Below are 14,222 nucleotides of genomic sequence, written 5' to 3'. Positions count from 1 at the left end.
CCCCCCCCCCCCCCCTTTCTCAGCCTTCCCATTCCTCCTTCACCTCCTGTAAGTAACTGAAGTGGGTCTTTCCCAGTCTCTCCTCCTCCAACCACAAGCTAGAGGGGTTTTCGTGGTCAGGTCACTTTGTGTTCCATTAGATGAAGTCTAGCCCAGTGGTACTCTTGACAGCAGGTGTGATGGATCAAAATCAGTTGGACGTGTATTTTAAAATGCAGATTCTACAGGCAAATGCAACCAAACTGGTGATTGGATTCAGAAGTTGGAAATGAAGAGGAAAGATTCGTAGTTGGAAAATATGGCTTTAGTGGTAAAATGATAGAATTTTGCACAACCAGTAACTTAATCATTGCAAATACCATTTTCAGCAACCTGAACAGTGCGGATAAACACTCTATCTACCATAAGACTGGTTTCAACAGTAATGGTGGTGCTTCAAACTCAGTAGCCACGGGGTTGTTATGAGTTGGAACTTATTTGATGGCACTTAACAATAACAACATACACATGGACCATAAAGGAATCAAATCAACTACGTATGTGGAAAAGAGCTCTCATAGCATAGTGGTTACAAGTCAGGCCGGTAATGTCACTTAACTGTCAGCAGTTAGAAACTATTCATGGTTCCGCGGGAGAAAAAGGAGCCTTTCTGCTCTCGTAAAGATTTACAGTCTCAGAAACCCTACACAGGGTTGCTATGAGTTGGAACCGACTCCACAGCATATAACCCCCACCACATCTGTGGAAAAAGACGCTGGAGAAGCTCGATGTCATGAGCCAGAGCAAGGCCACGAGCCATCTTGGAACAGTTCATCCATTGCTCAGATACAAGTTCAAGCTGAGACTGAAGAAAATGAAAACAAGACCATGAGAGCCAAGATAGGACCTTGAGTGTATCCCATCTAAACTTAGAAGTTGTTTCAAGAAGAGATCAGGTATATTGAACACTAATGACCAGAGATCAGAGGAATGGTGTGAAGACATAAGGAACAGCATACTTGAAAAAAGCAAAAGATCATTTAAAAAGACAAGAAAGAAGGGAACAAAGTAGATGTCAAAAGAGATTTTTGAAACTTGTTCTTGAATGTAGAGTAGTTAAAGTCAAGGGGGAAAATGAAGTAAAAGAGCTGAACAGAAAATTGTGAAGGGCAGCTCCAGAAGACAAAAGTATAATGAAATGTGCAAAGACCTGGATCTAGAGAATCAAAGGGAAGAACACACCTGCATTTGCCAAGCTGGAAAAAAAAAAAAAAGTAAGCCTCAACTTGCAATATTGAAAGATTGTGCAGGCAAAGTATTGAATACTGCTGGCAGTATCAGAAGATGAAAGGAATTCTCAGTCACTATACCAAAAAGAACTGGTCAATGCTCAACCATTTCAAGAGATAGCAAATGATGAAGAACTAGAGAAGTCCAAGCAGCACTGAAGCCATTGGTGAAAAGGCTCCAAGAACAGACGGGATACCAATGAAATGTTTAAACAACCATTGCAGCACTGGACATGTGCTCACTCGACTATGCTAAGAAATTGGGAAGACATGCTGCCTGGCCAACTGACTGGAAGAGATCCATATTGGTACTCTGATTCCAAAGTAAGGCGACCCAATAGAATGTAGAAATTTTCAAACAGTATTATTAATATCACAGGCAAGTAAAATTTTGTTGAAGATAATTAAAAAATGATTGTAGCAGTACAAAGTTAGGGAGCTGCCAGATATTCACGCCAGACTCAGAAGAGGACATGGAATAAGGGATGTTATTACTTGCATCAGATAGGTCTTGGCTGAAAGCAGAACACCAGAAAGATGGTTCAGACAGAACAAGAGGATACTAAATGGGTTAAAATGGATTAAAATCAGAAAAAGTGTGTGGTGTATCCTTCACTGTACTTACTCAGTCTTTACGCTGAGTAAATAATCCAAGAAACAAGACTATATGAAGAACATGATGTTAGAACTGGAGAGAGGCTCCTGACACGCCATGTTTGCTAGAAGCACTGAGGAATTGAAGCGATTCCTGATGAGGATCAAAGCCCACAAGCCTTCAGCATGGATTATATCTCCATATAAAGAAAACAAAAACACGAGATCAGTAAACATGAGCAATGGAAAAAGGCTGAAAGACTCAAAGGTTTCGTTTTACTGGGATCTACAATCAACACCCATGGGAGGAACACTCAAGAAATCCAACAACAAATTACATTGGGCAGATCTGCAACAAAAGACCAGTTTAAAATGTCCAAGACAAAGATGTCACTTTGAAGACTAAGGGGTGTCTGACTCCAGCCGAGGTGTTTTTCAGTCACCTTATATGCATGCGAAAGCTGAGCATGCATGGGAAGGAGGAGGGCAGCCTTAGAAGCAGGCAGTGTCTCATTCTATTATATATTGTGTCACTGTGAGTTGGAACTGACTCGGTGGCACCTAACCAACAATAACAAAAGGCAGATCTACAGAGGCAGTGGATTAGTGTGTGTCTAGGGCCGGGACAAGCTTTATTTAGGGAATGATGAAAATGTTCTCTGGTCATAATGATGCATGTGCATTTTAAACAAACGAAACCTCAATAGAGCTGTTTAAGAAAAGTAAGAAACAGTGCTGTGTGCACTGGTGTGGCACTGCAGGATAATGCACTGGGCTGCAAAGTCTATATGAACCACAAGGTCGGCAGTTCAAACCCACCAGCCGCTCCTTGGAAACCCTAGACTGGGTCGCTATTAGTCAGAACCGACTTGATGGCACTTAACGACAACAGGATAGGCACAGGACCACTAACTGCAAGGTCAGCATTCAAACCCACCAGCTGCTCAAGGGAAACCTATGTAGGGTCACTCTGAGTTGGAACTGACTTGTCAGCATTTAAGACCAACATCACTAACTACTGAATCAAAATCTCCAAGGGTAGGGGACTGGGGCGTTGTGAAGTGAATGCTCTGTGTGTTAAAGCAATGTCAGGATGGAGAGCCACCTGGCCCAGAACCTGTTTCTGGAACTGCAGCCATGCACTCTTCCCTGCAGGGGGCGCAAGCTCACTTCTCACTGACTGCAGGCAGCCGCATAGAACAAATCCTACCCCTCCGTGGGTCAGCCCTTCCCCCGATGGAAAGCAGTGCCTGTGTTCTACAGTTCTGGAGGATTACGTTTACTGTGGGGCTTATCTGTCTACCCTGTTGCCTCTTGCCACCCCATCCCCACCCCACCAGTCAGCTGTGTCTGCGTGAACTATTCCAGGCCACTTTCCCAGGTTCATGGTTGGCTCTTGCCATATGTGGGGCCAGATTTTTTATTTAGGGGTTGTTTCTTGGATCATGGTGTTTAATAGTCTTCAGGGACATCAGTTATGTGAACGCTGGATTTTCTTTGTGTATTTTCTGTATCTACTATCATGGTTGTAACCTTTCTGCGTTTTCTTTGATCTGTTTCATTTCTCCACAATGACTCTTCTCATGCTTCTGTCTAAACCTTCCTCATTGGTCTCTTTGTAATTGATTCTCTATTTCTAAGATGATCTTGTCTTTTTCATCCACTCTCCTATTGACCAGACTGCTTTTTCTTCCACTTCTTTTCTGAGTTTTAAGTTTCTGCTCGGTGGTGATCTTCATCAGCCATTGGTTTAAGACAGTCTTGTCCAATATGGAGAATGTTCTAGTTCTCCTCTGTGTCGTGATTGGGTTAGGGAAGGATAGTGTTTTTCCCAGGGGTCAAAGTTTGCTTATTGCCATCTGGGTCCTTGTGTTGTTGTTGTTGTTAAGTGCCATGAAGTCGGTTCCAACTCATCGCCGCCTTGTATAGGGTTTCCAAGGAGCGGCTGATGAGTTTGAACCACCGACCTTGTGCTTCAGACTGATCTTGTGGTCCAGTGTTTTATCCCACACTGCCACACCTTGTTGTAGCTTTTGATCACCTTTTACTGTTCGTTTTCAAGTGTACTGGATTTTTCTAACCAGGTGGTGGTGTGCTGTAGAGTCAGTTCTGACTCATAGCGACCCTGTATAGGGTTTCTGAGGCTGTAAATCTTTACGGGAGGATAAAGCCTCATCTTTCTCCCGCAGAACAGTTGGTAGTTTTGAACTGCTCACCTTGAGGTTAGCAGCCTGACTCTTAACCACTATGCTACCCGAGCTCCTTTTTCTAACCAAGTAGTAAGTAGCAGATGACTCTGTGGAAGGGTGAGGAACTCTTCCATTTCTTAGGTCATGAGGAACAATGAAATGTCATTTACTGATGGTGCCTTTCTGAGGTGCTGGTGCTCAGCGTGGTCTCTGATCTGTGACTTCTGGTTTGCAAAGGGTCACAAGCTTGTGGTCTCTGCTTCTTTCTCCCAAACTCCAGGACTCATCCCCTGTTCCCCAGAAACAGCTGTTCCCCGAGACTGCTGTCGCTCACCCCCAGGTCCCAGGCTCTCCTCAGTGTGGCCCACACAGGGCGAAGCCTTCCTCTTCCCAGAGTGAACCTTCGTGTTTGTATCAGCTGCTGCCCTCCCCTTTGTCCAGTCCCCACCTGCTGTCTGCCTCTGTGTGCATTGGCGTGTGTGGATGGTACTCCTCTCCCCCTGTGCTGTGGACCTAGGGGATGTGTGCACCTGGGGGATGGGCCTCAGCCTCCCGTCCTTGTTGGAGGTGTGTGGTATGAGGCCGGCTGCAGCAGCCACCGTTGTCCTCAGAGCTGTGTCTGAGTCCCACACAGCTCCCTGCTGAAAGCTGGCTATCCTGGGGTTGGTTCTCTCGTCTGTCCATGGTTCAGACCCACCCCGTTTTGGGTCATCAGCAAACTTGATGCTTCTAGTGAGTCACTGAGAGACACCAATGGAAGAAACATTGATTCTCAGGTATTTTGAATATTGATCCAGCTTTCAGTGAGGAGCAGAAGCTGGGCTTTGGAAAGCTATTGCCCACAGATAATGCGGGTTTCAATGAAAATGTCAGTCCAGGACAACCAGGGTCTGGGCAGTGTGCCTGTAGGGACAGTGCCAGCCTGCGGAATGACTGCTGGAAACTCGGGACCGCTGTCCCAGCACTCTGGACAGCTCCTGAACTTCACTGTGACAACCAAGTGCTGGGATCCTCCCTCCTCCACACCATGGGGATGCGGGAAGCTCCTTGCAGCTTTAAGAAAGCCCTTGTGGTCAGAAGAGCTCTCTGGATGTCATTAGCTGCTTCGGAAAACACCCGACCTCTGACCTCGGCCCCTCCCCCGGCTTGCACAAAGCTTTTAGATTTCCATTGGGCATCCACCACACGCAAGGCTGCCAGCCTGGCACCCTCCCCTTCCTCCTTTTCCAACTTTGTTGTCACTCGTGCCTGCCTTTTCAAGGTCTGTGATGTCCTCATCAAGCCAGCGTGTCATTCCTCACTACTGTCAGTGCTACAGCCTCCCCTGCCCCCCAGTCCTAATGCTTGTCCTTCTCATGCGATTTCTGAATGTGTTTCCTTGCATTCTATCTTCTTTGAGCCCAGATGCTCTGGGAAAGGTGGAGCCGGCCAGGGCAGGGTGGGGTGGGGAGGGTGGGCAGCTCTAACTTACAAGGCGGAGTCCTGAGGAGGGCATGGGGCAGGCTGGAGTGAGGCTGGCACCTGCTGCGAGCCCCTGGTGTAGATGAGAGACCTCGGTGAAGCTGCACCAACAGCCAGGCGGGTTAGCTCCATTGTTTCTGCCTCTCATCTTGTCCCTCAAGGGGAACCTGAGAAAGGAGCTGGGGGTTGGAGGGGGGTGCAGAGCCGAGAAGAGAACAGGCGGCTGGATGGGGCCCCACAGTGGCATCGTGGTGACCTGCACTGCCTGCCCTGACAGGTGGTGTACGAGGAGTGCCGCATGGTCAGCCTGGAGGCCCCCTACGTGTCTGGCTTCCTGGCCTTCCGAGAGGTGTCCTTCCTGGAAGAGGCCGTGCAGCGGCTGCGGGAGAAGGAGCCTGGTCTGGTGCCTCAGGCAGGTGCCCCTGCGTCTGGACAAGCCGGGGAGCAGGGGGAGACCAGGACACGGCACATGTGTTTGGGGCAGTGGCTGAGTTACGGATGCCTGGGCCCCTTCCTGCCCACTGCTCCCGGGATAGCCCAAGCCGGAGGGACAGTGTCACTGACAGACTCTCCCGGTGGCTCTTCTAGGTTCTTCTTGTGGATGGAAATGGGGTGCTCCACCACCAAGGTAAGCCTGCCCCCAAAAGAGCGGGAACGAGAGATTGGGGGAAGGTGCCATGGTCGGGGGGTGGGGAGGCAGAGGTGGGACCGGTGTGGAAATGGCGTGGAAGGGTTTCTGGTTCCACAAGGAGGAAGGAGAACCAATCTCAGCATCAACTCCATGCTGTTTCCTAGGAGATAGAGGTTAGATGGGCCTCCCCCCTTCTGCCTTCTGTACCAACTCTGACAGCAGCCACCCCTCCCACAGCACGGCACTTCTCTGTGGACAGAGTTCAATGATGCATTGCATCGGCCACACGGAACTCACACAGCCGACTCCTGGTTGTGGGCTTCATTCAGGGTTAGGGACATAGGACACATCTCTTCAGACCATCCAGCCAGACACACCATGTGGCCCACCGCCTCTGCCGTGCTTGGTCAAGCCTAGCTCTGCTGAGGAGGCACAGACTCTGCAAGAAGCCTTCTGTCTAAAGGCTCGCACCTTTCTCGGGGGTCAGGAAGCACACTGCTTCCCTGGTGTTCCAGCTCCGCCTCCTGGATCCAGAAGGTTCAGCACACAGGTCCAAAAGACATGAGAGCCCCCGCTTCTGCTTCTGAGATGGTTCATTTTAAGTCCAGCAGGCTGGCAAAAGTGACCATTCTCCAAGATAGAGTCCCATACACCCCATTTGCATGGTCCTTTTTACGTTATTAGCTATCTAATCCGCTCGGTGGGCCACAGACACCTCACATTTTCATAGTGGCACTGTGGGATAATCCACCAGACTGCAAAGCCATTTGAACTGCAAGGGCAGAGGTTCAGGCTCACCAGCTGCTCCTTGGAAACCCTATACAGGGTCATTATGGGTGGGAACCTACTCGACGGCACTTAACAACAGCAAGCCAGTCACTGAGAGCCCTGACGTGGTGCTGTGGGTTAATGCACTGGACTGTAAGGCCAGTTTGAACCACAAGGTCAGCGATTCAAGTTCACCAGCCACTCCTCGGAAGCCCTGTACAAGGTCACCATGAGTCGGAACCGACTTGACGGCACTTGATAACAACAGCCCAGTCATTGGGACTTCTGGTGCGGTGCTGTAGGATCATCACTGGACTGCGAACCACGGGGTTGGCAGTTCAAACCCACCAGTTGCTCCTAGGAAACCCTATACAGGGCCACTAGGAGTTGGCACTGACTCGACATTTCCCAACAGCAGCAGTCTAGTCGTTTGGAATTGCAAAGCCGATGACTAGACCCATATCAAGTGATTGACGGCACTGCAGCCAGGAAGGGGGCCACTGGGAGGGAGAGACCACCTACCTCACCGAACCCCCGTGGCTCTGCTGGGCCTCTGTTGCAGCTGTGGTGGGCCCACATCTCTGTCCTGGGCTTGGCTCTAGTGTCAGGACACCAGGGTTCTGCTCGGCCGTCTGTCCCCTCCCCCAACAGACACACAGCCCTGAATGTTCCAAGACATCACCAAGTCGCATTTCCCGGCTAGGCGTAGCCAGTTGTTCCATCAGCTCCCTGGCCCATGTGTGGCCTTGTCAGACTCCACCCAGACAGAGGGCCCAGCCAGTCATCCCTGCTGAGTGGGGGACTGAACTCTCCTAAGTGGGCTAAACTATGACCCTGGAGAAAGGAGAGGGGGTGGGCTATGCTGCCCACAGATTACAAGCCTAGGGGCACTCTCTGAGCAGGTCTGGGGGAGGCAAGAGTTGGGGGATTTGTGTGCAGCAGAGGTCGGGGGCCTAGGCCCATCCCCGAGCTTCTGAGTCCAGAGAGAAAGGGCGGACACAGGTTGACGTGGGCATAGATCCATCAGGCTGAGTCTCAGAACCGCCCTCCTCAGCGCAGCCCAGCACAGTACTGCATATAACCCAGGCACCTGGCAGAGGCCCAGAGGCACGAGGGTGCCAGAGCCTCCGTTGCCTCCTGGTTCAGCAATCTGGCATCCTCGGACAACTCGGGAATTCTGGCTTGCCCCTGTCCTGTGTACCTGGACTGCCCAGCCTCACCCCTCCATCCTCCTTTCTGTCCCTGCAGGCTTTGGGATAGCCTGCCACCTGGGTGTCCTCACAGACCTGCCCTGTGTTGGGGTGGCCAAGAAGCTCCTGCATGTGGACGGGCTAGAGAAGAGTGGCCGGCACAAGGAGAAGGTGAGGGACATCCCCCTGCCTTCTCCACCCCTAACCCTTGGGCTGGAGAAATAAGGCAGTGCTTGCCTTGAAGCTGTGGCCCCCCACTCCTTAGACTCCTGAAATGTCCTGAATGTGTGACAGGGCACACTGGCCTGTCCAGCCCTGTCACCCACACAGGGTAAGGCCTCTGATTATGGGGTCAGCACAGGCTTCCAGGCGGTCCGGAGCATGTGCGCCAACGTCCAATGCTTTCTCTCCTTGGGCCACCTGCGAGCTTTGCTACTGCCCCAATCCTGTCCTCGCCTCCCCGCTCCCACTCCAGAAATTACAAACTGAGGACCTGGACCATCTTATCTGGGCTCTCCAGGATCTATATCAAGCAGTTGCTCAGTAAACGCGTTGAATTGAATCCAAACCAACCAAACCAGTTGGATGGAGTCAAGTCATGGCGCCCCCACGTGCGTCTGTGGGGTTTCCCACGTACTTCACTCAGCCTCTGGAGTAGCACCCCCCACCCCCTGAGGCTGCACACTGAGTCAGGGGCAGGGAGGCAGCAGCTCGGTGCTGGGGGTGACCCTCAGGCTAGTGGGCACCCTGCCTGGACCCAGTTTCCTCACCTGTGGAATGGGAGAGGGCAAGTGAGCCCAGAGGTGTCCTGAGGGGTGGGTGGGCCCAGCTCAGCTCAGCTTGTGGTGCCCAGAGACGCCTCCCCCTGACCACGTCCCACCCAGAAAAGACGTTAATTCAAATTGTGTTTCTCACCTTCCAGATAAAACTCCTGCAGACTGGAGGAGACACGTTTCCTCTGGTGGGGGATTCGGGGACCGTCCTGGGAATGGTGAGTGGCCAGGGTTCATGCCCATAAGGTCCCCAGGTCAGAGTGCCACAAAGAGGTCATGAGGGGACACTGGGCCCAGGGGGACAGAGGGCACCTTCATACACACACACACATACCCCCTGTGCACGTGCATTTATATGTATGTGAACATGCACACACATGCTCACACCCACATGTACATGCTCACATGTACACACATGTACACAGGGTCCCAGGAAGGCGGCTCCGGGGACCCTCCATGCTCACTTGCCACCAAGTCTGTTGACAAGCCCCTGTAGCCATATGGCTGAGCCCTAACCGTGCTCCCCTTGACCCAGGCCCTGAAGAGCAACGACCGCAGCACCAATCCCCTCTACGTCTCCGTGGGCCACAAGGTCAGCTTGGAGACCGCTGTGCGCCTGACACGAGCCTGCTGCAGGTTCCGGAGCCCAGAGCCCGTGCGCCAGGTGAGAGGGTCCGGGGGCGTGGCTGGACAATCCCTCACCCCTGGAGCCCCCTCTCAGATCTCCCCATCCTGTTAGCACAGCCACTGGGGTGGGGATCATGGGATCCCTGCTTAGGCCTGGTCTTTGGAGACAGCAATGACGGCAGCTCCATGCCCGCCACCAACACCCCACCATCCTCAACCGGGTACACACATCGGGATATTCCGGTGCACAGGCCAAGTTTAGTGTGCCAGGCCTGAGAGACACCTGGGCCGCTTTCATGGACCTGACCAGGAGGAGGGGCACTGTACTCCTGGGGGAGGCGGGGAGGAGAGGGGCCTGGACAGGAGGAATCAGGGAGTGGGGGCAGAATTCCCGATTTGGTGCAGTAAAGAGACTTCGCTTTGCCTCTGGAAGTGCTCATGTAGTGGCTGGGGGTTGTCATGCTGTCTGGACTCGGGGCCCCACCTGTGCACCCTTTTCTCCAGGCCTCCTAGCTTTGCACTCACTTTTCTGAGGCCACACCTGCCTCTTTGTGTCAGCATCAGCCTGGTCACCAGGCAAGGAGCTCAGGTTGGACCTAACAGTTCCTCCTACCCTGTGGCCTGACTGTTGGTGCACAAAGCGGCCACCAGGGGGCAGGCGCCACCCACAAATCCCCCTGTATCCCCTCAGGAAGACCTCCCAGAGCCAACATCGCCAGCTAGGGAGTGGCCTAGGTCTGGTCAGCCACCCCCACCTTCCTCTGTTCCTGCCCACCACCTGACTCTCCCTCATGGCAGCTTGTAATGTGTCCCCAGCCTGGGAGGCCATTCCTCTCCAACTCCAGCCTCCATATGACTCGAGAAAGATCCTAGGATGTCCCCGAAACACCCACATTGCCAGACTCGCTGGGCACAGCATGCCTCTTCCCTCTCTCTGCCCAACGTGGCAGATGGGAGCTGCCCTGTTGAGCCCCTAGATACTTAAAATGGGGCAAAAACCACATGACCTGCTTCAGGGAAGTGCTGACCACATGCCTGGCCCCCACAAAAGCCACAGTCTTGTGTATGGGTGCACACCCCTCGCCCAGGCCAGTCCAGTGGTCCATGTTCTCTCTCGGCCCATTCTCCTCCTGGGCCCACTCTGTCCAGCCTGCCAGTGTGACTGCTTCCTGGCGAAGGTGAGAGAGGAATGTGTGTCTGTGCCTGCATCTCTGGTGCCCACCAGTCCCCCTCCTGCTCAGCCCACATGTCCCTGGGGTTGGTGCCCACCAGTCCCCCTCCTGCTCAGCCCACATGTCCCTGGGGTACGGCCTCCCTGGTGCCAAGTCTGGTCCTACTACCAGGCCAGGTGGCAGAAAGGCATGGTGGCGGGGGTGGTGCCCAGGATACCCCATGGCCGCCTCCTTTTCACCTGGAGCGGAAGTAGCGGAGGTATTAGCTGTTGTCCACTTAATCACACACCCCAAACTGGGCTAAGCCCTTCTGAGCTGGAACTGGGGACTCTGGAGGCCTGGTGGCCAGTCCTGGGGAGTGCTGTGGGGGTCCTGTTTATTGCCTAGCTCCTGCATGCTTACTCCCACCCCCGAGGCTCACACTGGTTCATTCTTGTGGCTTGGCAGAATTTTTTGGAGACGCTTCCTTGGGGACAGGGTTCATGGCTGCTGCTAGATGGCGGGGGGGTAGGGGGTGCTGAGGAGACCCATCTAAGAGATTTGTCAAGTCACCCAGAAAACTGATCGGGGAAGGGGTCTGGGACTGAGCCCATCGCTTGCTGTCTGAAGCTGCCACTTTGGACTGTGGGCCTGTGACCCTCGCTGGTGGGGGTGGCGTGGGGTGGGGAGGGATCCCAGCCCCTCCCTCTGTTCTCACTGCACCTACTCCCTCTCCCAGGCTGACATCCGCTCCCGTGAGTACATCCGCAGGACCCATGGGCCCCCTGGGCCCCCCACTGTGGGGCAAGAGAGGTGAGCCGAGGGCTGGACGCCGAGTCCGCTGTGAGAGCCTCAGTCCCGCATTCCCGTCTCCCTCGGCCCATTTACCCTGAAGGACGGGCCCTGTCCCTGTGGACGTGCCTCTCACACTCCTCAGTGGATGGGACACTTGTCCCAGGACCTTTGTGAGGTGGGCACACGCGCCACAGCTGACGGGCAGGAGCTCCATGCACAGGGCACCGTGGCGACTGTTTCACACAGATTACTGAGTCCAGACAACAGCCTTGCCGTGGGATCGAAACCCCATCCCGTTTTACAGATGAGGAGGCTGAGGCAGTGTAGCCCAGCTCCAGGGCCAGTGGCAGGGCAGGCGGTCTGCTGACACTCCTGGAGTGAGGACGGTGCTGCCCCCAGAGCACTCTCAGCCCCCTGACCTCTGGGCCTGCCCCATCAGTGGCCTCTAGAGCCATCAACTTAAGACCACCCTTTTCTTGATTTTGTTCCAGGATTCAGAAGGTGCGGAGGTCTAAGGGCAAGGGCAAGCCCCCCGAGTACCTCGGCCCACTTCCTGGGGCACATCTGGACACTCCAACCCAGGGCCCCAGGGACAGTGAGGCATGGGCTGGTGGCCAAGCAGAGCCAGACACTGTGAAGACCCAGGGGCCTCCTGAGCTGGCCTCCGGGAGCAGGGCAGGGCCTAGGGGCACTGGTCTTGGGGACTGTGGGTAGGGTGCCTGACCCCACAGACGGCCCCTCCTCCTCTGGGCACCTGTGGTCCTGTGACCAGGATGCTGCCCTACAGACAGATTCCTCAGGGCAGAGTGCAGTCCAGGAAGTGATACAGCTGCTGCCCCTGGAACATCTGTGCCGGGTGACCAGACCTCCACCCTGGCTGGCCAGCTGTTTCCTGGTCCCCAGCCACTTGCCCATCCCCAGGCTGCTGCTGCTGGGCACTGTCCAGGGCACTACCAGCCTGCAGTGGCAGGGGGCGCTGTCTGGGGGGTGCTGACAGCTTACAGAGGGACCAGTACCCAGGTGTCCTGCTGCCTGGCCTGGGGATGGGGGAACCCACACCCCCATTAGGGCTCCTCTGTGCCTGCCAGCCTTCTCCCCCAAAGCCAGCCAGTGGTCCCTGATGTGGAGTGGGCTGGAAGACGTCCCATGGGGGTGTGGGATAAAGAGCGGCCAATCCAGTCCCCCTGGCTTCATTGGCTGGCCTTGGGCAAAACTCAGACTCAGATTTACAGAACCTTGATTCCTGGTGGGCTGTGTGCGCTCACAAGAGGTCCGGGTTAGGTGAGGTCTTTGGATGCTGAGCAGGTCTGCAAGAGGGAGCTCACACCACCTGAGAAGCTGGCGGCTTGCAGGGGGTCCAGAGGACTAGGCTGTTCTCGCTCCCCCCAGACTCCCACAAGCCTCAGGGCTGCACTTGGACTTCCTGGACCCCAGGCCGCACCTTTCCTTTTCCCTCCACCCAGGCTGGAGAGCTTCCCAGAGTACGGGGAGGCTGGGGGTCAGGTACATGTCACCTGGCACACAGTTCTTGTTAAGTTCCGTCGAGTCGGTGAAGTTGAACTGCCAACCTTGCGGTCCAGCCCGTGATCCCACAGCGTCACACCAGGATTCCGTAGGCACACAGTACATCCCACCTAAGACTGGCTCACAGCAACAGGGGCCCTGCTCGCTCCTCATGGACGGGCAGGAGTGGTCACGACCCCCACGGGGACTCTGCTTTAGTGGCTCATCAGTGACCACAGGGCTCCAAGTGACCTCCTCTGGCTGAGGACGTAACTGCAAGTGGACTGTATTCTGTATTTTTGGGGGAGAGGGGCAGAGGACCCCTATTCCTCATACCCAGGGAGGAGCAGGAAGTAAGCTTGAGACAATCTGTGAGGGGGCTGGGGTTTTCTTGTTTTTAATTAAAATAAAATTCACATAACAAAGTTTTCTCTTTTTACCATTTCAAAATGTACACTTAAGCAGTTTGTGGTTTTTTCACAATGCTGTGTGATTTTAACCACTCATTCCAGAACATTTCATTACCCCCCAAAAAAACTGTATGCCCATTAACAGCTATTCCCTGGCCCCCTGATTCCTAGCCCTGTGCCTTCAGCCTCGGTGACAGTGCCCTTTCTGGACACTTCAGGCCTCGTGTGCCTTCACACCTGAACGTGTTTCCAGGGCTCCTCGTGCGGCAGCAGGAATCATAGCTCCCCTTCATGACTGACTAGTATTTCACCACAGGAGTGAGACCACGTGTTCACCCCTTCGTCTGTTGCCAGGCATTTTGGCGGTTTCTGCTCTTATGGTTATCGTGAATCGTGTTGCAGTAAACATTTGTGTACAACTTTTTGTGTGAACTTGCCTAGGAGTGGAACTACTGGGCAGTGGGCATTGTCTGTGTTGAACTGTTTGAGGGACCATCGAGCCTGTCCCCACCACGACTGCAGCAGTTCACATTTTCATGCCAGCACTTCACAGGGTTCCGGTTTCTGCACACAGCTTACTCCGGGTCTTCGGTCTGAGCCCTCCTACTGGGTGGAAGCGGTTGTCTGCTTGGAGTTTTGATTTGCTTGTTGGCCATTTGTGTATCTTTGGAGGGCGATCTAGTTAAATCTTCTGTCTGGTTTTACATTGGGTTGTTGGTTCTTTGGCCTGTGGGTTTCCAGTTCCAGCACTCTTTATTGAAGGAACTATTCTTTACCCATGGGGTGGTCTTGGCACATTTATCAGAGCTCAGTTGACTACATGCGTGTAGGGTTATTTCTGGACTCTCGGTTCTATTCCATT

The 14,222-nt window shown here is 53.7% G+C and overlaps 1 protein-coding gene across 1 annotated transcript in view; it reads left to right on the top strand.

Annotated features, from left to right (window-relative positions):
* Positions 1 to 13,642, top strand: part of ENDOV (endonuclease V) — a 15,650-nt gene extending 2,008 nt beyond the window's left edge. Inside the window, exons 3-13 of the mRNA XM_006869641.1 lie at positions 5,790 to 5,924; positions 6,101 to 6,140; positions 8,160 to 8,272; positions 9,024 to 9,092; positions 9,410 to 9,538; positions 11,392 to 11,465; positions 11,548 to 11,622; positions 11,939 to 12,122; positions 12,220 to 12,434; positions 12,911 to 12,950; positions 13,532 to 13,642. Of these exons, the coding sequence (XP_006869703.1) occupies positions 5,790 to 5,924; positions 6,101 to 6,140; positions 8,160 to 8,272; positions 9,024 to 9,092; positions 9,410 to 9,538; positions 11,392 to 11,465; positions 11,548 to 11,622; positions 11,939 to 12,122; positions 12,220 to 12,434; positions 12,911 to 12,950; positions 13,532 to 13,642 (1,185 nt within the window). The remainder of the gene's footprint in view (positions 1 to 5,789; positions 5,925 to 6,100; positions 6,141 to 8,159; positions 8,273 to 9,023; positions 9,093 to 9,409; positions 9,539 to 11,391; positions 11,466 to 11,547; positions 11,623 to 11,938; positions 12,123 to 12,219; positions 12,435 to 12,910; positions 12,951 to 13,531) is intronic.
* Positions 13,643 to 14,222: the final 580 nt, after the last annotated feature.

Source organism: Chrysochloris asiatica, unplaced genomic scaffold (assembly GCF_000296735.1).
Source record: "Chrysochloris asiatica unplaced genomic scaffold, ChrAsi1.0 scaffold00132, whole genome shotgun sequence".
In the NCBI taxonomy this organism is placed as follows: Eukaryota; Metazoa; Chordata; class Mammalia; order Afrosoricida; family Chrysochloridae; genus Chrysochloris; species Chrysochloris asiatica.
The sequence above is the reverse complement of the archived record's forward strand: the minus strand, read 5'-3'. Positions and strand labels throughout refer to the sequence as shown.